Source organism: Vitis vinifera, chromosome 18, assembly GCF_030704535.1.
Source record: "Vitis vinifera cultivar Pinot Noir 40024 chromosome 18, ASM3070453v1".
In the NCBI taxonomy this organism is placed as follows: Eukaryota; Viridiplantae; Streptophyta; class Magnoliopsida; order Vitales; family Vitaceae; genus Vitis; species Vitis vinifera.
The window spans coordinates 3,228,262-3,252,186 of record NC_081822.1 but is presented as its reverse complement, the minus strand read 5'-3'; the positions used below and the strand labels follow the sequence as shown (position 1 = coordinate 3,252,186).

Here is a 23,925-nt window from a genome sequence, read left to right as displayed (position 1 = left end):
GCCAAAACGATACAAAGGGATCCATCATCCTAATACCACAAGTCAGACATGTGATGGATATGAGTGAATTTTATGGCCAACGAGACTGCATGACAATTAGTAAGCTGTTTCTAATGAAAGAAGCTCATGCAAAAAGATCAAACTCTGACAAAAAAAAAAGCATGGAGGTTAACCCCATGCTTTTTTCACTCATTAATGAATCAAATGATTGAACCTATCCTGATAGTATTACCAACTTCTTCACTCTTCCTACAAGCCTTGCCACTATTGCTCGGGGCTCGACTAAACATACCCTATTTGATAAATATCATTGAGCACAAAACCTGAAAATATTATGCCTACAGCTAACCTGATTCAATCCCCCAGTCCTAACATATGGACCAGCAATGTAGGCCTAATGTCTCAACACTGATATAAACATCAGGAAGTAGCAATTAGCCACTTATAAACTACACCCACCTGCCGACTCTAAATATTAAATGAGTGTATTAGATTTCCAGGAAGGGGTTACAACTTGAGCCATCATCACTAAGGTGGTTTGTGAAAAGAATTTCAGAGTCGCATAACTTCATAATGAGAAAACTTTATCATAAAAGAAAATTGGAATGAATGTCAAGCAGATTTCTTTTCTTACTATCCCACTAGCAGGAGCAATTTGTTCAGATATGCTTGTGTTGGCGATGAGTCGCAGCATGAAAACCTTCTGTATATGCGGTGTTCTTGTATATTATCTGCAATAAAAATGTTCATTCAGTCACTAAGCATTAAGAAAAAACCGAGTATTATCAACATAGAAAGAAAACAAAAATGGTAAATCGATCATATTATGTTCATTGCACCAAATCCATTTCTTTTCATGGAACAAGTTTCTATGAAACAGGGGCAATGTCTTGCAATACCTTGTCAATGTCAGATTAGAGAACAATGAAATGTGAAATTGATGAATGACAACATAATTAGCATAGCCAGAGGATGAAGTAGTTTGTTAACACAAAATGTCCCCAACCACCACCTATGTAATTTACCACAACTGAATTTGTATTTAACTCTAATGATGACAAAGAGGAACACTAATAACATTTTCAGGTGATTATACAATTGCTAGCTAAAATTACAGTCACTACAACAGGAGCATTTTAAAATGCATGGATGTTTTTGTCAGAGTTTGTGTCAGCTGCCAAACAAAGGTTTGATCATTTGGTTGTAGACTGACCACGGAAAAACAAAAATGTGAAGAAAGTAAAGGTGGACTTTGATTGACAGCCAACACTTCCATTTAGAGGCGTCTGATCAAAATAATCAGAAAAGGGACCTGGTTTTCCTGATGTATTTTATTGGAAATCACAAGATGTTATATTCCTCATCACCTTGCAAAAGACAATTGGAAATCTAATTTGAATGCTCCTTGGAGATAACAGATCTCATCATCTTGAGCTCCTGAATAGGCAAATGACAGTCCTCTGGTTTTCAACAAGTTCAGGGAAGGGCAGTAGGCATACAGTTCATCACCATTCTCACGTGATTGAAAAGAGCAGTATATTATCACATTCTCCAGCTCAAGTTTTGATCCCTAAGTATGACCACAAGAAAACCCTGATGACTCAAACAATAACATCTTCTTGAAAAGTGAAATTAAATTAAGCTGACATCATCAGAGATTGGCAGACAGTAATATCCTGTTACAAATAATCTTAAGGATTCTTAAACCTTGGGTACCTCCCTGGAGGGATATTCTCAGCATCAACTCTATTGGCTGTTCTTTAGACAAACCGAGGTCGGTAAGAGAAGGGATTCACAGCTATGACAATGGTGCCATTTTTTTTCTGGTTTCTTTAATGTGGTTCTTTAATTTTAGAGTACTTAGCATTGCCATCCTTCTCAATAATTTTCTCTCTCAATAATTTTAAAGTGGGTTTGTAGCTATTATAGCTAGTTTTTTGTTTCTCACTTCTATGCTTCCAGTATATTGTATTTGCCACTTTAGTTTGGCATCCTTATTATAGTTATTAATATACATACTCTTATTTGCTTATCAAAAAAAAAAAATCTTCTCAAAAAAGCAAGGCAGGATATCACCATTCAAGCACTAGAAATCTTTCAATACATATCCAGAACTCGACATGGCACAGTTCTGTGTGGATTATAAATGAAAGAACAAGGGCCACAATGACTTGGAACCACTTCATAAAATCAAAGCTCATGATGGTTTTGGGTTTCTGAGAGCTCCTATAAGACAACTTCTTTCATGTGTCTCATCCAGTACTAATGCCACAACCAATGCTTAACAGCCTTCACTTATGCAAACAGTTCCCTTTTAGTAAGACACCAGCCTTTCACTAAGAATCGTTACTTTTTATAAAATAAAATAAAAGAAAAGAAAAACAATCTGATTGTTCTATCAAAATACACAATTAGATTCTGATTTAAAAAAAATGAAAAAAGAGGTGAAAAAAGAAATATACTCACAGCTAGGTTCTTCAAATCCAAGCTAAGACGTTTTCTGATACTGTCTGATAACACAGCTCCAAGATGTTCTCCATGTTGTTTAATTGCATCCTCCGTTATCTGTATAAATTGATAACTCAAGCCTAACCCAGAAATAGTTCCCAAGTAGAGACTAAACAGTAATATTATGCCTACCTCTGAAAGAACTATGGCTGACGTTTTATCTAGGATTTCTTCCACAAAGTGCCCAGGATCAGTAAAAGAGCTCAATTGATGCACAGAAATAGGAGGTTTCTCCTTGACTTTTTGCACATTATTGGATGGCTTAACAGTTTTTGCTACATTAATGAGATAGAATAAAATATGTTACCAGCAATCTTGGTAAAGTATAGGTCACTCAATGATCCACCACAGGTTCAGGAGCTGAATCATTATATATTTGAATTGGTTATGGAGATAAAATAGTCATTTGCTTTATCAGGGTAGGTTTTAAATTTTAATTGACATCCAAATCAGAATAAAATCTGATTTTTCAGCAAAACTTTTCCAATGATTATAGTCATAATATTAAACTTAAAATAGAATGATTACAGTATCCTTGAGAAATTTTACAACAATAATAGTCTTTGGAGGGTCTATTATCCTACTATTCTTTCACTATGTCAACTAGTTTAGAAACTTGAAATATTCGGCGTTGTTTTTTTAACCCCAGGGAATTATAAGCAGATGAAGGAGAATCACAATTAAATAGAAGCACCTAAATAATGTATAATAAACAAATACAATATATTGAAATTATCTAGCCAATCACATTTTCCAGCTATTTAAACATTGGACATTTATCCATGCCATTATATTAGGGGAACACTACTAATGGATTGGATGTAGAACCTTGATCACAAAAATATCATTTTTCTTTTTCTTTTTTTTGAAGGGAACACGAATGGCAATTTCAGTCCATTTAAATTTCGCCAAATCATAAACCACTCTCCTGAATAAGAGCCCATTACCAATTAAATTCTCCATTACTGCCAAAGGAAAAGGAGGGCTAAAATGAAATAAAGAACGTGTGCATCATGTGTGCCACCATCTAGAAGGACAAAGAAGAATTAGAAAAAAGCAATGAATTATAATAGTAAATGTCATGTGAAAGTAACACAATTCATTCCCCAAAACACATTATAAGAACAGAAAAAGAAATTTGAATGGTGTGTGTATATATATATAGCTGACCTTTTTTAAATATAGACAACTGTATCAAAGACATGCTCAGTAGTTTTACCTGCAGCTACTGATGATTTATTATCCACGGAGGCATGTTTTTCTGTAGGACCAGAGGAAACAGATTTTTCTGGAGGATCTTGCAAGACTATGGCATCAGATGGAACAAGGCCAGCTAGATCAGGAGGTTGATCCTTTCCTACTGTAGGGTTAGCCTACACAGTACAAGTACATTAAATCAAACAATATAATCAATAATACTAGGTGAATCCACTTGATAAACTCGACTTAAACTCACCTCCAGATCGACATATGAGGGGTCTTTGCCAATTGACTTCAGAAACTTGTCAAGATCACAGGCCTTAATGGCTGGCACCAGCAATGGTATGCAACATATTATATCAGGTATAAACATGCAAATACGAAAAAAAAAAAATCAATCAACTAATGCAGTGTTCCAATATATGACATTTAACCAATCACATAATTTTCGAAATGTTTGTTTAGGCTTTAAAAAATCTTGACAATCAAAACTGACTATGAATCTTATGATATCAATAAGATGGTGCAACAAAAATGTTGAAATAAACAATTTACTTGTATAACTTATAAAAAATAAATAATAAATTATCTAATTGTGTAGCTATTGTAACCATGTAGCCAAGAAAACAGAATACTTTCCATTCCAAAGGCACTCGTTGACAATATCAGGGTAACAAAATCGATTAGATTGCAAAAAAAGAAGCACCCAAAAATTAATTCCTTCCTGGAGAAGGAGACAATATATAGGTACATATAAGACACACTAAGGGACACTTAGTGGACGCTGGGACATTTAACTTTGTTCCCAAGTCTACGTTATGGTAAGAAAATTAGCATGTAGACATTTTCCTATATAGGAAAAGTGACTTTGCCTGTGCAACAATATAGTTTTTATCATTAGCTTACAGCTTTTTCCAGAGTAAACATCTCCAACATCCATGGTTGTTATAACAGTCATTGTAACAGTTGCCAATACTATCAGAAGAGGGACCAACACATCTATTTTTGCTATTTCTATTAAGCTATATTTGGTTCCCAGAAAATTTGAAGGAAAATACGAGGAAAAAAAATAAAGTGGAAGAAGGAATGAAAAAGTAAAAGAAAATAAAAAATAAATTTAAAGTTCTTAAATTATTTTTATATACTTTTTAAAACTCATTTCACTATTTTTCCTCTCTTATATAAAGATTAAATAATTTGAAAATATATAAGTTCCTAACTAATTTTAATTATATTCTATTTTCGTTTTTGTATTTTTCATGGTAAACTCAAAAGTTCTAATTTAACCTTGAGATACTACCAAATACCACCATTGGATCTGTCACCATATCTTTTTGGATTCACCCATATAGATATATAATAAATAAAAGATAAACAGTTAAAAGTTCTGCCACTATCTACAAGGTAACTTTTGAACCAGAAAATTCCTACTACATTCCAAAATAATCTCACCGAGTGATCACTTAATTAACACAGTAATCTCATAACTTATTGATGGTTCACAACCGTTAATGTTTGTGTAAACTTGCATTCCAAGTAGGAAAATACATATACTAAAGGTGGAAATGACTTCAAAGAGAAGATTGAACATACATAACTACTATTTCAAACGATGAAATAAACACTCTATTACAAGAAGCCACCACTGAAATATATAAACCGCACAAAGACTCAACAGTATTTCAAAAGAAAACAGGTTGAAATGATATGCAAAAGAAAATTATTAAATGAGAGGGGCCCATCCAGAGAAACTCTTCTAACTTACCGATAGACATGTCATTAGATAGTGGGTGGAAGAAGCAGAAGTCCTTGGTCTTAAATCCTTGATCCAAGAACAATGAGACATGTCTTCACAAAATAAAAACATAAAATATCATCAAACCTAAGATTTTACTCAACTAAAGAAAAAGAAGCATGGAGGTAAATAATCATCATAAACAGCTAAAGAAAAACGCATCATCAAAGTAAATGTTTCTAACAAGATATTAGATGATGATGGAAAATTCTTCCAAGACCCTGTACAACTTTTAGGTGAAAATAAAAATTTCCTCAAAATTAAATTTAAAAAATAAATAAATAAAAACACACACGTATAGATTGAGGCACATGCACCCATGCATAGACACATATATGAGGTCTTCCAAGTAGAACAAAAGGTTGATGATTAATACAAACAAAAATTGTTACCACGATTTGAAAAAAAAATAAAAATAAAAAAGGATGCAAGCATTTTCCTTCATTAATATATTTAGCAATACTTTGTGGAAGAGACAATACTTATCTAAAGGGGGTAGGCTTACGCTAATTCACAATACTCTTTTGAGCTTACTAATTTACTTCATGTCTTTGTTCACAATCCCGATAGCAATGAGGTTGAGACTAGAAAAAATTCAAAGGGACTTTCTTTAAGGGCCACAAAAGGTTGATGATTAATACAAACAAAAATTGTTACCACGATTTGAAAAAAAAATAAAAATAAAAAAGGATGCAAGCATTTTCCTTCATTAATATATTTAGCAATACTTTGTGGAAGAGACAATACTTATCTAAAGGGGGTAGGCTTACGCTAATTCACAATACTCTTTTGAGCTTACTAATTTACTTCATGTCTTTGTTCACAATCCCGATAGCAATGAGGTTGAGACTAGAAAAAATTCAAAGGGACTTTCTTTAAGGGCCACTTAGTGGGGGGGTCATCCATCTGTAAGGCAAAGGGAAAAGGAGGTTTAGGTGTTCGTTCTCTCCCTTAGCTAAATAAAACTCTTCTATGCAAATGGTGTTGGTGTTACTCGAGTGAAGGGGAAACGATTTAGAAAAAGAGGTTGGCGGTCTTGTAAGGTAAGAGACCCTTATAGGGTCAGTTTACAAAAGGCTATTAGCAAGGAGTGGGTTTTCTTTAACTCTACAATTTCCTTTGTTATAGGAGATGGGAGTAGAGTGAAGTTTTGGAAAGATATTTGGTGTAGTGAGGAACCTTTAAGCGAGATGTTCCCCAATTTATTTGCCTTAATTGAGGCAAAAGAGGCAACAGTAGCTTATTTATGGGAGCAAAGGGAGGGGGGAAGCTTAGAACTTCCATTTTGTAAGGAATCTAAATGATTGAGAGTTGGATTCAATGGAGCATTTTTTGCTTATTCACCAAGCTTAGTCGATGAATAGGGAGGAGGAGGATAAAGCAGTTTGGAAGGGTGAAAGCAAATGAAGGTTTTGTGTTAAGAGCTCTTTACTCTTTGATGGAACTAAATTGTAGCATCCTTTTTCAGGATTATTAGGAACTCTTGGATACCGTCTAAAGTAAATTTTTTTTGCTTGGGAAGTTTGTCTTTAGTCAGCAAGTGTGTTCTTTGCAAAGACGAGGCAGAATTCATTGATCATATCCTTATCCATTGTGCCAAGGCAAGGACCTTATGGTTGTTGGTGTTCTCTTTATTTGACATCCCATAGGTTTTTTCTACCTCAGTAAGGGACACTTTCTTAGGGTGGCATGGTCATTTTGTTGGTAGAAAGCATAAGAAGGCTTGGAGAGCAGCTCCATTATACATCTTTTGGACTATTTGGAAGGAAAGAAATCGAAGAGTATTCGAAGAAGAGGAGAAATTAGATCGATGTCTAAAGAGTTCTTTCCTAAGCTCTCTTGCTATATGGATTCAGGTGTACATAGATGGTACCCCTTTGTCCTTGATGGATATAGTAGATTGGTTAGGTTCTCGTTGACAGAGGGAGTGGTTTTTTGTTTCCAGTCTTTTGTGTTGAGCTTTTTTTGCTCTTTGTATACTTCTTGTATACTCTCATACATTTTTTGCACTTTTAATACATTCTCTTACTTATATATATATATATTGTAAATTAGTTATGTAAGATTTATTACTAGCATAGAATTTGCATCATCTTAAAAGAAATAAAGAAAGAGAAAAAAAAAACACTTAAAAATTCAAAGCCAAGACTAAAGAACTTCAGACATGGATGCATGGCAAAAATCAAGCAGAGGAACAAAGTCGCACAATTGTATACTGAAACAATGAAGATTAATGCATACCTTGCTGATTCATTCACTAGTGCAAACGGAGTAACACAACCCAGTGAAACCTTGAAAAACAGAAAAACAGGTGACGATGTTGGAGAACAAATTACAATCAAATCCATGATCAAGCATAATGAACTTTTTTCCCCAAAGTTAATTTTAAAGGACACATACTAGTTACTTGTGAGAATTGAAACTCTCTCTTCTTACAAGGACTGAGTGCTGATATAACATGATGGGAGAGAGCCTATGAAACATCTTATTTTTTATAACAATGCTAATAAAGGAAATAACAGTTCTGTGTCCTTTATAAAAATTAAGATGCTCCATAGGCTCTTCAGTCACACAGTGCCTCAGAACTATCATCAAGCAGAGCTGGAGCTTGACCAGCTTGTAAACAATTGAGCAAGCATATCATGTACTTTGTGTCAAAACAAAGTTGTAGTTTGTCAATGAGTATTGCATATTGAGCATAGAGGACTCTAGTTAAATATAGGAATGGTGATTTAAAAAAGGTCAAGCATATATAGAGAGCCATTAGTAGTCACTTTTACAGGACCACTTCCAAGAGAAAATTAGATGAAAAGGAGAGTTTTGGTATTTAAATGGTACAGTGATCCGACAGGTTGAGTCGAGATTCCCCACTTGGGAACCCATTGAACAGTGAAATCAACCTTAAGAAATACTTTGCATGCACTGGGAAGGGGGCACTAAGCACACCCTGAAAAATTCAGATGACCAGCCATTCAAATATCAAATGTAGCAAAAGAATATTTGAAATCTATTCTTTTTTGGACCCCTTGACTTGAAGAATGAGTGAAATTTGCCCAATAAGCATTGAAATTTTATAACACAATATCTACTGCCACTCCTTACTAATTTTCTTCATAATGGAAGTATTACACGCGTTCCTTGACCTCTAGTAGTGAAGGGTTGGTTTGGGGATGTGGGAGGTTCTAGGTTCAAGTCCAAGAGAGGACATGAAGTTACCTAACCCAAAAAATTTAGAAATAAAAGAGAGGGGAAAAAGAAAAGCCTATGCATCAACTTTAGGTCAGATGGAACCATAGGTGCGTAGCTTTATTGTGATGTCTTCCTCCTTGCTATGGCATCACAAATGAATGCTTATAAGCTATGCAAGTTACCAGAAAAGTGAAATAGTGACAATAATGGTTTATTGAGGACGATAAACAGATTTCAAGATTTCTTTAAAATCATAAACTCAACTTTCTAAGATGCTAGCATCAAACACATTCAATAAAAAAAACTCTATAACCTCCATGCTCCTAATCTTTCATAAAAGCTCTCTACATCTTTAAACTTCTCATGCAAAATGAGGACCTAGGGGCATCACTGAAAGAGGCTAAATATAGTAAACAGCAAGGTCCCTCGCAAGCCCAAAGGACAACCTCCAAACAGACACCAAATGTTGCGATGCTATTAGTCACTTCAAGTGTCAATGACATACTTGTAGCTATCTGAAATAAGGGTTGTTTACATTGCTCTCCTCAAGTTTCTTCTAAGACAATTTCAAATAACAGGCAGTATTTAATGTAAGGGGCACTTAATTATGTGTTTAGATTTTTCTGTAGGCAAAAGGATTTGTTACAAAGTGCTGACATATTGAAAGTTTTAGGTTTTAATTAGGTTTGTAGAATTGGTGGATGGGTGGGGAATATATATAACTATAAGATAATAAAGTGGGATTAAAGGCATATACCCACCTGAAGTATTTCTCCAAGTGCTTCTTCAGGAGCCATTCTCAAGCCACCTTTTCCCAAACCAAGCCTCTGAGATAGAACTGCACAGCTTCAAAGCCATAAATAACCCCCATAAAAATTCAGGACATGACAAATACAGTTTAACAACTGCATGAGTCTGTGTTACCTTCACATCCACATTTAAGCTTGAAAATGCAAAAATATGATCAGTATTAGGAAAGTATTTTACCTTTCAGATCTACTTTGGTATCTTTCAGGGCAGAAACAATATAAAACCTATGTTTCTTGTCCTGCATGCATAATTAAGTAGAATACTAGTCATGGAATTAAAGAAAGAATGCTAGATTTACACTTGGAGTGAACATGACCAAATGCATCCTGAAGTCTCTTAAAATGTCATACCTTCAAGAATAAATTTTTACTCAATCCCCCTCCCAAATGGCCAACATATTTCTCCTGATGAAAAAAACAATATCATTCATTCATACCACAGAGTGTAGATAAAGGAAATGATATAACCCACTTCTGCATTCTCCTTTTACCTGAGCTTCAACTGTCAAAACCGCGGGATGTTCATACTTGGTGAAATCAATTTGAAGCTCCTAGGAGAAGTCCAACGCACCCACGAAGGAAAACTCAGTCATCAATAGTCTAAATCAAACTATAAACAGAAATACAAATACGTTCTTTACAATATATTTCAATAAGTTGTAAATTGTGGTTCTACGCAAACCCTTATCTTCATACAATCAATCTCAACTCCAAGCCCAGAAAAAAGGAACAGGGTGGTGATAAAACATGCCGTCACACCTTATCAAAAAAAAATCTGACAAGAAGTAGCTGGAAAGGGTTTATGAAATTGGGTTGAGGTCATCACCACAAGCAAAATCAGATTGTGGCCCTTACAGTGCAGTCTAAATTAAAACAACTCCAGTATTTCAAGAAAATGAATGCAAAACAATTCGTCTTAAATATATATAGTTTACTATTCCAAGAAATTCAGAAACTGGCAACACTAATTGAACTACAAACAATTATCATCTCAGTTAGAGATCCAGATCAAAGGCAAAACATGAGCTGATTGGTTGGAATAACTCTAACCTGTAAACGCGCAAGCAACTGGTCCTTGGAATGCCCCATTCAGGTTACTCTCTGCGTCTCTCCCCAATGTGAATTGTTCGAATTGCAGGAGAGAAGAAAGCAGAAATGGAACGGCGTAGACCCGCAGAGATGCGTTTTTCCTAATCTTGGGCTAAAACCCGGAACTGTTATTGGGCTAGGGTTTTGGGAGGTGGTTTTGGGTTTTATGGGCTTGGACTGTGTCCTGGATTGGGCTTTGACTTTGGGAGGCCCAATTCTTGTTCCGAGTGAAACTCTTGTAATCATTTATGGCCTACTTGAAATTGCTCTTGAATGTTCCTAAACCGGCTCTGGGAAATCCGATGAAAATTTAAGAAAATTTATGTTACATGGAACTTACACGTATACAAGTTGGAATTCCATGCCCACAGCTTTTTGCATACTTCCAATTGACGAATCTGAGGCCCATACCCTTTGCATACTTCCAAAATCCAATTTATGGATGGTTTTTGGACAGTTCTTGGAATACAAATAACAATATGATGCATGCAATATGTGGAAATACTTAGAAGACATAACACAAAACCATATGTGTTTTCGGCTTATACTATGACATATCCATGTTTCATTACAAAATTTAAGCACATAGTTCCAAAAAGGTTACTATTCAGCGCACACTGCCAGATGATTCATTGGAATATGAAGGCCAGTGCGCCCTTAATATCAACAGAATTATGGTATAATATACTAGGAAAATAGTGTGGTTTTGTTTTATTAATGCCTTGAGATCATGTGATGTGTCTGTCCATTATAAACATTTAGGGGAGCCATGTGCTCAAATCTCTTAACCCAGTTCCTTGGCAACGCGGTCTGTTCTTTCTTTTTTCCTCTTTCCCTTTTTTCTCTCTGGGTTTTTTTCTTTTTCTTCTTCTTTTTTTAATAATTATTAATTATTACCAAACTGAATGGAATGGCCAAATGGGCATGGAGAAGAACTTGAAGAGACCAAATACATTGTAAAAGGACATCAAAGGATGGGACCCCATTTCTATCAACCATGGCAGAAGAGGACATGTCATGTGCTATATTGACCTGAGCCCAGTAGTTCAAAGCTTTGGCTGGGCTCAAAATTTGTCCAAAACATATTGATCGAGATAGATCATAGATCACACTCTGTGATTCCATCATCTCCACTATTCATCAATTCCGTGTACAAAATGATCATTTCGAAACATAAAAAATCTAGATTCATACCCCTTTAGTGTGGATGGTCTAAGCTCTTTCAACACGACACTCTTTTCAGGGAAGAGTCCTTTTCTATCTTCAGGTTGTTCTGTGAGTATGGTGAAAATAGAAATGATGATACTTGGTTGGAAAAGGAAAAGGAGAAGAGCCACTTTTACACCTCGTTTTGGAGTGGAAGTCAACATAAAAACATTTTTGACAACCCCTTTCTCAATGATACAAAAGTAGGAGATTATAATCATCCAAGTTTAATATGACGTACAAAGAAATCATCACATTTAAGAAGGGGGACCATATTGAAGGAATTAGATTTCTTCCTGGACATATTTTACTATGATGGAGGACCATGAATTACACAGCATATATGATATACCACACTTGGCAGAAATGATTAATTCATATATAAATTGAATATTATAGAAAGGGAGAGTCCAAAAAATGTCTCTCTCAATGTGATTTTCTTCTACTAATTATTAACTCCCACATACACTAATATATGAATTTCGGTCACTGTCAGTAATATCTTCAAGCAATCTGCTGAAGATCATCAATGAATACAACTGGATTAATAATGATAATAATAAATGGGGTTTGCTTGATTTGGATTGAATTTTTGATCAGCAGAAGTTCCACAGATGGATATCACCTTCTTCATAGTCATCTTCAATCGTTGGTACTGGATTGAACAAGGCACAATTACTGAACATTTGGTCCATGTATTTTGGGGATTGCAGGCTGTCGAAGTTGTCATACCATGATGCCATCATGGACATTGGTTCATTGGCCATGGATGACATTAGTACTGAAACATCGTCATCGAGTTGATCTGATGGTGAAGATGAAGTCGATGCCGAAGAGATTGATGATGAGGAGGAGGGAGGAGGAGGAGAGGGTGGAGTGGTGGGGGTGGTTGGGGTGGTGGTGGTGGTGGTGGCGGCGGCGGCGGCATTATCCGCAAAACTATTGGCAGCTGCTGCAGCGACTCTTTGGATGGACTTAGGGGACAAGAGAGTATCAGGAAGATGGTAAGAAGAAGTGATGGTAGGGAAGTTGAGATTGGCGGAGGCGCCCTTGAGGCACAGCAGTGCAGCATCATAGGCTCTAGCGGCAGCTTCTGGCGTGGAATAGGAACCCAGCCATATCCTTGTTTTCTGATTTGGTGCTCTTATCTCGGACACCCATGAACCCCAGCTCCTCATTCTCACTCCCTTGTACTTCTTCTTCCTACATGATGACGATGACGATGTTGACGAAGATGATGATGGTGATGACATTGGCTTCAACGGCTCTGATTGGATCTTTGGCTCACTCTTCACCATTGATAAAGAGAGCTTATACAGAAAGCTTTGATGATGAACAAAGTGTTGGAAGGGCTGATCTCTCTATGTCAATGAGCCTGTGGGTGAACTTTTCTTTTTCTGTGCTGAAATGTGAGGAAAGGGAAGGAATGTGAACTTAAAAGCGAGGAAGAAGAAGTGGATATTTATAGAAGGGACTTGGGCTTTCGAGTTGGCATATCCCTCCAGTCAAAGAAACAGGTTACTAGTCGCTACACAGTAACTTATATGGGAAACAGATGGTTTCCAGTTTTAATTTAATAGGAACTAAATATCCCTCTTTTTTATTCAAATGACTTGGTTGTCCTCTCACGGTAGATATTTATATATCAAGTTAAAAAAATAAAAATAAACAAATTTTAAAATCATAAAATTCCCAAAAAATTTGAAGAAAAATGTAAAAATAAAAAATAAAAATTGATAAATTATTTGTATTTATTATTTTAAATTCATTATTATTTTTTTCTTTTTTTTAGTATTTTTGATAACTAATCATAATCAAGGTGTATGGAAAATTAAAAAATGTATATAAGTAAGAAGATTTAAGCAAAAAGCTTGATAATGGAATGCATAGTTGCAAGACTTTCTTGGCAAAGCCACTCACCCACATGACTCCAAAGGAATAAAAGGTTCAACATTTTGAAAGCCACCACGGTAAACATTTAGAAAAATGAAATTCATTAATATGGCAGTCTGGATCCCATCTGCGCCAAACAAGACCACCATTAAAACTAACCCCAATAAATTAAAAGTGTTTATTCTAGAGCTCCTATGACTTACCCAGCAAGTCACCACAGTTGACACCAGAAAAAAAAATTGATTGAATAAGAAAGAGGACTTGGTAAAAATGATTCCAGGCGAATGGGTAACTGGGTTTCTTGTTTTTTTATTTTTTTATTTTTTTTTGGTAATTTAACCATATCTTATATGCTTTTATAATCATAGAATATAATAATAGAGAAACATAGGATTCTTCAGAGGCAGCTTCCAGGATTTGCAGGGGAGAGAGAAGGTTGAGCAGCATTGGGGTGTGGGGTGGGATGCATAAAAATTAAAGAGAAAACACAATACTCAACACGCGCAGTCTCAATAGTATCGATATAATGCCTACGCAAAAACAACAGCTGTTGCTTGCCTGGCTCGCAGCTCCAAAACCGCGTCATGCATGGGCCTCATGGGATGGCCAGGTCTCTCTCTCTCTCTTTCTATATAGAAAGCTACGTACAGCAGATGATTAAATTATAGATTCACTCTTCAACCATTTCCTAGCTAGCATTTACGCCTGCACGACTTGACTTTGAGCTCGCTATCCCTTTCCCTCCAATGTTTTTTGAGGCATTTGATGGGATTCTCTTAGGTACGACCACACCCTAAGCAACCGCCTTTTAAAGGTCGATGCAGTAGGCTTTCTGTGGGCCACTTTGCATAGCACCATTTCATTTTTGCTTTCCTTTACCATTACAAAAACAAAAAAAAAAGGGAAGAAAGAAAAAACCAAGAAGGAAAAACTTAGAAGTACAGTGGGGTTTTTTTACTTTCTATAGCCACTGCAAGATTAATTTTCAATGCAGCCAGGGAAGTTTGTAGTCTTTTTTTCCCCAGGGGTTTGGAAATTTGGGGCTGGTTAATACGTTATCAAACAGGCTGGAGATGAGAAGCTTGCAGCAAAAGAGAAATGGATGGTGATGGGGATGGATGGATCTTCCAGGTGAAGACTCCTTCAAGGTCAGAAGAACCCCATGAGCCCCCCTGCATTGAAGTGGAAGGTGGTGAAACGAGAGTGTAATTCCTAGCTAATCCCCTTGACCCAATCAACTAAAATGGTTAAAGTGAAGTTGCATTATTAATTACATCTACCGCATATGCCTTTTGACATTGAGGCACACTCCCACTGAACCACATTTTTCCATGTTCTTGGTCGTAACAGAAGCTTCTACTAAATTCAAGCTTCTCTAAGATTGATTCTCTTAGTCTTTCGCAATGTTCCTTTTGAAGGCATGGTGGATTATTGCCTATTGGAGATTAATCTTCGCGGTTCGCAAGGTAATTTAATGCTCTTTCTGATATCAATTTCAGGCACTATATGCCATTGGATATGGCTTTATTTTTGTGAACTTTGTCCGAGGGTCAAAGGGTGCGTTGCCCCTAGGCTTGTCTAGCCGCCGGTTCGGCTGGAGAGTATTTGCATGGTGGCCCACATGGATTGTTTGGAATTACATCCGCATGAAATTAGAGGAGGATCTTCAACATATTTGACAAATTTGAAGCCCCTGAAATGTGTGTAAAACCAGAGCTTTGGTCTTAAACTTCATGTGTATAATAATAATTATATTGCTGTACACTCACTAATGGTTCAACCATGCGTAAGTCATAGAAAGAATGTATTGCATGGTTGGCTAACAAGCCAAATAGGTATTCACCATGACGTGCACCATGACGTGACCAATAAGACCATACCGTGGTGGACCCAATGGGGTTGTCAGTAACTCTCATAGGCTCATAGGCTCATAGGCTCATAGGCTAAGAGCCATTAATACTCCAGTAACCGTAATGTCAAGGAGTGCCAACCAAAATTGCTTGCACGCACCTTCATCTCTAGTTCCAAGTTTGAAACAGCAAGAAAAGTAAATGAGATCATAGCTAGCTAGCTATCTAGCTTTATGGTCGCACATTTTGATTTATTTTGAAACACTATATTTCTTTATGTAACCTAGAATTGCTTTCTTCAGTAAGACATGTGCAATGAGAATAGTGTCGTCAATCCGTACTAGCCCCCTCCCTCCTCTCACCTTCCTTCAGTTGTGAACACAAATAAACAAAAAAAAAAATGAAGAAAAATGTATTATAATTTAATTAATAGAGTTTTGTCTAAATTAATGACACATTATTATGATGTTCCGTCAGGTGGCTGACAGTACGATTCACGATCAGTAATAGACATTTTTCAAAGGCTCCTCACATGCCCAGGCCACACTCCCTTTCTTTGTTTATATACAACTTGTCCCAATTTCAGGAATTTAAAGAGGGCTTGAGCATGGGGGAACTTGTTAGGAAATTTCATGAATTCATATGGGTTAAGGACAGTCGCTCGATATGCTTGACCTTTTGCACCGTGGCCCACAAAGATGGTACCAAAAATGAATATCAAAGAGAATCTGTAAGCCAACTCATAGACATAGACGTTTCGGGGCAGTGTTGTGTGATCAGCACCAGATGGGGGGTGGTTGAACCGTGAAAACTTGAAACCGGATACCCATTTTTTTTAATAGAAAAAAAAATTAAAAGATACTTTATTGCTATACTCTTGAATTCATCTAAAGTAATTGCAGTAAAACTATAGCGTGAATGGCAAAAAAAATACTAAAAGTTGCAGTAGAGCCAAAGAGCTCACTGATATTCTAGTTGCACTGTCTTTTCTATCAAATGCTCATCTCCTGTGCTTCCGGACACGCCAGGCTCCACACATTCTTATACGATGAGAAGGATCACCAATTTTGTAAAAGATATCAATAGATGAAAATGGATATTTGTGAGAAATATGCCAAAGGGTAGCCGAGAAATGAATGAAAATGGACTTGTACTGTGTCCCCGCCACAATATTTAACTACATCAAGCATAAATGAAGATGCATTATGCATGTTCCTCTTATCCATGTTCTTTCATTTGTGTGTGATTGCAGAGGAAGATGACAAATTATATATATGAAGTGGTGGGTGGTGCCAGTCCACGACCTTCCGTACCTAGCATATAAATGAAAGTGACAAGTGATATGTTTAGTCTGGATTGGGGGGATGGGCAAAAATGCAATGAAGATTTTAAAGTTTGAAGGATGTTGGAAGATGAAGAGGCAAGATCCATGTGTGGGTAAGGTAGGCCTAAGAAGAATCAAGAGAGAAGGTTCCCAGAAAAGGAATGGGGTCTCAGGTTCATGGTATCAACAATCATAACCATATCCATATAGTAATGGCTTCCGTAATGCTTCTAGTTGTTATTGTTTTTTTCTCTTCCTTTTTTAAATGCTGAGAGACGAACTTGTTGACTGAAAGGCATAACAACTAAGCTACAAATATTTTAGGACTTAAAAAAGGGGTTTCATGAATTAATGTTGTATTATATGTATGTGTAAACAAAGTTAACAAACACCTTCAATATTTTTATCCATGACACTCAAATGCTCCAATTGACTGGGATACCTCTCTTCAATATAGGGTGCAACCTTGGCATCAACTCTTGGGGAAAATTCTGAGTACCCTGCAGCTACTGCGAGTCCAACAGCAACATGATCCTGCCACAGAAATTCAGAAAAGTGGCAAAGAAAAAGTTCATAATTGCTGTGGAGTTTTCTAAATTTCTCCAGATTTTGCCTTCAGATCAGACTACATCAATAATAAAAACATTGAGACCAGCTACTTAACCTATTCAGAATGTTCAAAACAAAAATGTATTGGCAGTCAACCGACATTATATTAACTGAAAAAACTTAAATAAGTTTTTGGATTCCATTGGAAGAATAATGATGCTCCAAGAGCACTGGAACTTCAATTGCTCTTTATACAAGCCTGTGGTTCGTATTTTGTATTTCTCCAAATACAAATGAGTTTAGCTACACATCTGACTTCAATTAAAGGATTCCATAATGTAAATATATTTGCAGCTGAAACTTTACAAATGAGTCTTACAAGCAAGCATACTATCCAAAACATGTCCAAGATAATACCACTACAAGAGCCTATGGAAGCATATACTTGATGGTGAGAAGCTACCCAAAAGTTATGTAGTTGTTCCTAAATTACAGCAATAGACAATTTAAAACAGAGAAGGGAAAACAAAAAAAAGAAACTCAAAACATTAATTATAAGGGAAAACAAGATAACAAATGAAGTGCCTGATTTGTGCCTTTTCCAGTTAGGAACCCAGATCCGCAATATAATTTTATGAACTTTAAAGGAACAACTAGGGAATACCATATCCCATCCAAGTCTGGCCCATGAAAACAACATCACAACAATAACGATGACATTCATTCTATAGTAAAGGTCTGAAAATTCTTATATCTTGTTTTACATGAGGAAAAAGGTATCTATTTGTGTCCAAATTTTATTTTATTTTATTTTATCAAGAAAGTACTAAGTAGAAATAATCTGTTGAAATCAATCAATGTAGCCTTTTCCTTTTTCCTAGGTCCACTCTATGCTCATTTATTGCCTTCTAAACTATTTCAAATGTGTCCTTGTTAAGGACTTCTCCTGTTAGTGCAACAACTTCATACCCATTTCAAAAATTTTGAAGAAAAAAAATCATACAATAAACTACAAATTTTCAATTATGTGTATGTGTTCAGTAGGCAGGCTCGTGACCTTCAAATTATGATCCTCTAATGGCAAACATATTAAACGTTAATGATGCAAATATAACTTTTACATAAACTATTAAATGTCACAAAGTAAAAGATAAGGGGAGGGGAAACTAGGCATTTAGTGAGTACAGTGAAGTATCAGTTAAGGGTGCCACTGCGATTGTTATCAGAAGTCGATGGATGAGACTGCAAAATCACAAAATATAAACAATGATCAGTTACAAATTAGATCACAACAACAAAAGCAGGATGAGTTACAACAACCAGAAAACAGTCCAGTGCAAGTGATGTTACCCCCTGCCAAGTGTGTGTGTCATTATTGTCCCTCTCCATGAATCACCAAAATGAAACTTCTGAGGTGAAGAATGTTTAGGCAGAAGCTCTCACAAAGGAACTTAAAGAACTAATTACGGATTCATAAACCTTAATTCCCCTCAAATAAATGGTATCTTTCAGGAACTGCAAGAAAAAGAAAAAGCAGAATAAGAATGATGATTAATTGCATATGGGATTGTAAGTGATTTGAAGATTGATACACAAACTTGTGAAACCTCATTATGGTCATGAAGCAAGATAGGAGTATTTGTCATTGGGGAGAAACCAAGAGTGGGAATGCCCATCTGTCTCATATATCGTGCATCTGTAGTTGAAGCTAAGATTTCAGGCTTTGCGAGTTTTCCTCCTGCTTCAGTTATAGCTTGCTTGAAGATAGACCACCACGGGTTGGAGTCATTGGTCAGTGTCATTAAAGGGCGCCCCATGTAGTCTCTGATGGGTCCTTTCTCAATTATCTGCCATATAAAACAAGTGATGAGCCATCTTTCACTTATGGTCTTTTTTGTTGTAGGAGAAGCAGAATCCTAAAAGCTGATTGATGTTGGAATATTTCGTAAGAGAAAATTTAATTCCTCTGCTAATTATTTTGGTGGTCAAGACTATTGAAGATGATAAAAATCCACAAAGTCAACATCAAAGAAAATAGATAAATTGTACTATGGACAAACACAACAAGATGAGAATGTCATGATTCAATTTGCATATTATTTGCTTAACATGGTTCTCCAATGCTTCTCCAGCATCCAAAGATTCTATTGGAATCAAGTGACTAGTAATTTTTGGTACACAAGTTGCAACTATTCAGGCCCATTATCAAGGAGCAGAAGCCAACTACAAAAACCAAAATGGTCTATTCTAGTAACAAAGAGAAAGCAAAAAAGTCAATTAGATGTGGAACACCGTACCAAGAACCTTAACATACTCCATTGGTCAGGTAAATTTCAGACCGATAAATAAAATCTCTTCGACTCCTTTAACTTGTGTATCATATCCTAGTGGTTGGGATTTAAGGCTTAGTTGAGTAGAGTTGAGTAATGTGTGAGATATTGTGTATTTCCCTGACAAAGGAAAACCATAGGATGCATTTGCAAGAGCAGTACAGATAGCCTGATGGCCAGTCAGCCAAGCAAGTATGAAGAATATTTCTTAAGACGAACAGAAATATATCCTCCTGTCAGTTACAATGAAATTTAAATTTTGTACTTTCATTTATGTGAATGTTCAATTTAACATGCATAAACAAACCCAACATTTGTTATTACTTCCAACCTGAATTTGCAACCCAATTATGAAAGCCAAAGCACAAAATGATACAGGCCATCAGAGTAAAAAATAAAATAAAATAACAAACTGCTGCCTTCAAACTGCAAAACAAGTCAAGCAGCATGGCTATTGGAAAAAAACTATCTCTATCATTGGGATCCTGATCAAGAGTCATCCCCTTCTTCATTCTAACTTAGAAAAAAATACAAGTTACAATGTTCCAGAGATTCTGTAAAATCACACATCCCCTTAGAAATAGTAGAGATGTTTGTCTACTCTCCTTATGCCAAATGATGATGGGAGGAAAAAGGTTAACAGAAAGATGCCAGTTTCCTTTCTATATATGCAAACTTCAAATGAAACAAAGCTCAAAGCAATTTCTTTCAGCCTCATTCAATGATAAGCCTGAATAGTGTATGTGCCCCTAGTGTTAAAAAGAGTGGACTAGAATACATTCACACCATTCAATGGTATCAGGGAGGACATAGGCTCCCAAGAATTCTTTCCATCTATTAAGTGACCAAACCTCCATTAATTTGTACTAAGATGAAGTTCCCTCCATCAATTTACAGTAACTTGAAACAAATAAAGAACTCAACAAAGGACTAAACTGCTTGGACAAGCTATGCAATTATGAAAACAAAGCAAGATAGCTTTGCAGAGATGAAAATTTTAAAATCTGAGAAAGAAATAGATTATTCCAGGGTGGAAGTTTTTGCTTTCCAACAGATGACACTCAATAATTAAACAAAATGGATTAACCACAAAATATGATCTTATACATTTGCAACACAATTCCTAAAATTTTAGCCACTACGGATCTACTTTTGCCAATTTTATCAGAAAGAGTAGATGGCTCTTTCTAGCTCCCTCCAAGCCATCCAACAAGGACCATTCACAGAATGAAAAACATTCCATATCACATATCTCAAGAAAACAATCTCAGGAATCTGAAATAAACTAGGAAAGCCCTTTCAGCCAATAGTTGTGATGCAGGGTATTATAAATGTCAGCACTCTAATATGTTAACAAAGTTTTGGGAATAGGATTATGGTTTAATAAGCCTGGTTGAATAGATCATAGATGCGGTTCTCCTGCTCGGTTAAACCACAGCAGGAATGAGCCAAAAAGGTAATACATAAAAAATAAAAAAATATGTTATTCAGCGTCATCACATGTGGAAGAACTGCAAACTAAAACAAAGAAGAAAGTAACAGCTATATAATAGATTCCATTATACATTTTGAAGCAAAAGATAAAGGATTCTTCTATAAAGTGTACAAACACTTCTTGGAAACTAATGCACAGGCTGTCATGTGTGAACAAGTTCCTGTATGCCAATTACCTAAATGGAGAAGCATACACATATCATAACTCTTGAATAAGACAAATAAAAATTGATTTTGTGGAATCAACTTAGTTTCCAAGACAATCATTCCATTGTTACCTCCACACATGAACACCATTTTGTTTCAAAATATCGGTACTCAACAAAGCAAAATGAGGTTTTAAGATAAAGACATGACAAAGTGATAAAATTATGAAGGCTCAAAAATCAAATAAGACACCATTATGCATAGAGTAAAACAATAACAATTAGCAGTTGTATCACTTTGGGGGTCCCTTGTTATCATGAAAAGGGATTTAGCCTGTGCTGGCCTTCCTTCTCACAAGTAGGAACCCAACGGATGTTTTGTTTTTACAAGATTGATGTGTAGCATGTAGAACATATCATGCAGCTGTCAAATGCGATCCTTAGAGAATTGTGGTTAACTCACTTCTTTCATTAGGATAATGGTCACCTAATCAAAATTTGACATCAGTTGAATTGGATAAATTTAGTAGATTGCCACTTGTAAATTATTAATATTACAATAATAAAAGCATAAAATAATTTCTGTTTCAGGTTGTACAACCCAAATAGCAATCCCAGTTGATAGAACTCCAAGAGATTCAATCAAGGATATGGATTTCCTATGAAAATTGAACAGTCCATTGTATTTGACATAGGATTTCTAATTATATATGAGCAATGTAAAATGGAAGCGACACCAGAATTGCCAAGAAAGAAGCAAAAGGGTGATTAAATTTCATCCTGAAATCTTAAAATACCCTTATTTTGAACCCAACTCTAGAAAAATAAATGGACTTGTCCTAATTCCATTCGATACCAGATAAACCCAATTCAAAACCTATTTAAATGCAGAGGGGTGATTAAATTTCAACAGCAGTATAACACTTGCAAACATATATATATATTCATCATCATCATCATCATCATCATCATCATTGGTCAACTATTTAAGTAAAGATAAAGATCATTAGTCACCTGGTACGTCATATTTCTGATAGCTGGTGCCCATTCTTCAGCAATTCTTATCTTCACAAGATCCGGGTCTGCTGTTGGTGGCATGCGAAGATCAAATCCGGCCTCCGCCTCGGAAGGTTGCATGTTCATCACAAATCCCTGTACAAATAACTCTTTAATGGCTATAACTAGAATACAGCCACCCACAATGACAAATTAATAAAATCAAACCCAAAAAACAACCAAGCATGAACTCACAGTGGGGGATGGAATCCCAGCCTTCAAATACACTGGATTAACTGAAATAACTTCTGAATTCGCGGCCTTACCAGCCTTAACCACATCAAAAAGACTTTCCCTGAACTTAGTGATAATCTCAACACTCTTCATCAAATTCTCCATTGCACTATTATCATACAACCTTGATCCGTGTCCAGGCATCCCAAAAGCCTTAATTATCAAATTCCAAGGCGACCGATCCGCATAAAAAACCCTAAATTCATCGCCCGTCGATGCCTGCCCTTCATCTAACATAAACCCCACATTCAAATCCGCAAACTCTTTCGACGCAACAAACTTCGCTGCACCATCGAACCCGCCAATCTCCTCATCGGGAACGTAGGAAATGTGAATCGTGCGAGTGGGTTGGAAGTTCTGGGCTCTGAGGTTCCGAATTGCTTCGAGGTACTGCATAGCTATGCATTTATCGTCTTGGGAGCCGCGGGCGAAGATTTTTCCATCGGGAGAGCGGTATGCCGAAAAGGGAGGGTGGAGCCACTTGGATGGCTCGACAGGGACAGAGTCGAGGTGGGAATTGAGGAGGATGGAGGGCAGAGAGGGGTCGGAGCCTGGCCATGTCAGGAGGAGAAGTGGCTTCGATCGGGCAAATTCCAGGGTTTTAGTTTGGAGGCCAATGTAGAGAGCTTGGGATTTGAGGAAGGAGACGGCGGAGGCGTAGTCGGGGTTCGGGTGTACTGTGTTAATTCTGAGGTAGCCTTGAAACCGAGTTATAGGTGAGTCTTCTTCTTCTTTTTCCAGGTGATGCTGGTGGGATGGTGTTGCGGAGATGGATGAGAGTAAGAGTAAGAGCAGGAGACCGATGATTGGGAGCAGTGGGCGGCGACGGCGGCTGTGGTTGACCATGGTGGGAAGAGTGAGGGAGCTTACCACTTTGCAGCAATTATCGCTCAGCAATGATTCGGTAGAGCCAAGTCAAGGGGGCCAACAAAACGTGGACAAGTGTAAAGGTTGCATGCGTTTTTTGGATAGCAGGAAAGCCGTTTCTCCCGTAGGAGATTGGCAGAACTCGAAACACCCATTTCAATCCTTCTAAGAGACTGGATGACTAATGAATCTAGTCCCATAATAGGAATATTACTTTTTTTGTCAACTGACCAAAATGATGCACTGTTTTTCGCTTCAGTATAGTACTGTGGGCCCAAATTTAGGATCTAAAGATGGAGGGAACTTTTCTAGGGAAAATTATGTAATAGAGTACGATTTTAATAGTGATGAACCTTTGAATTTTGATGGCCTAACTTGTTGCAAAG

The 23,925-nt window shown here is 36.5% G+C and overlaps 3 protein-coding genes across 4 annotated transcripts; all 3 read right to left on the bottom strand.

The window, feature by feature from the left end:
- Window positions 1-460: 460 nt before the first annotated feature.
- Window positions 461-10,984, bottom strand: LOC100252259 (uncharacterized). Of its 2 annotated transcripts, XM_002284410.5 has the most exons (12): window positions 10,552-10,984; window positions 9,993-10,052; window positions 9,853-9,906; window positions 9,680-9,740; window positions 9,454-9,530; window positions 7,745-7,794; window positions 5,474-5,556; window positions 3,965-4,035; window positions 3,728-3,881; window positions 2,641-2,783; window positions 2,467-2,565; window positions 461-731 (listed from the first exon to the last, which is right to left on the bottom strand). In XM_002284410.5, the coding sequence occupies exons 1-12, from the start codon at window positions 10,588-10,590 to the stop codon at window positions 660-662; spliced, it is 963 nt and encodes a 320-aa protein (XP_002284446.2). In that variant the 5' UTR covers window positions 10,591-10,984; the 3' UTR covers window positions 461-659. The 2 variants fall into 2 exon arrangements, with proteins under 2 accessions (XP_002284446.2, XP_019072317.2); XM_019216772.2 differs by lacking the exon at window positions 461-731 and having other exon boundaries at window positions 2,051-2,565; window positions 10,552-10,696.
- Window positions 10,985-12,153: 1,169 nt separating this feature from the next.
- Window positions 12,154-13,392, bottom strand: LOC100853357 (ethylene-responsive transcription factor ERF014). Its single transcript, XM_003634415.4, has one exon. The coding sequence runs from the start codon at window positions 13,092-13,094 to the stop codon at window positions 12,393-12,395; it is 702 nt and encodes a 233-aa protein (XP_003634463.1). The 5' UTR covers window positions 13,095-13,392; the 3' UTR covers window positions 12,154-12,392.
- Window positions 13,393-18,412: 5,020 nt separating this feature from the next.
- LOC100257526 (uncharacterized) lies at window positions 18,413-23,890 on the bottom strand. Its single transcript, XM_002285807.4, has 5 exons — window positions 22,634-23,890; window positions 22,397-22,534; window positions 19,020-19,259; window positions 18,763-18,927; window positions 18,413-18,654 (listed from the first exon to the last, which is right to left on the bottom strand). The coding sequence occupies exons 1-4, from the start codon at window positions 23,516-23,518 to the stop codon at window positions 18,838-18,840; spliced, it is 1,353 nt and encodes a 450-aa protein (XP_002285843.1). The 5' UTR covers window positions 23,519-23,890; the 3' UTR covers window positions 18,413-18,654; window positions 18,763-18,837.
- Between the last annotated feature and the right edge of the window lie 35 nt (window positions 23,891-23,925).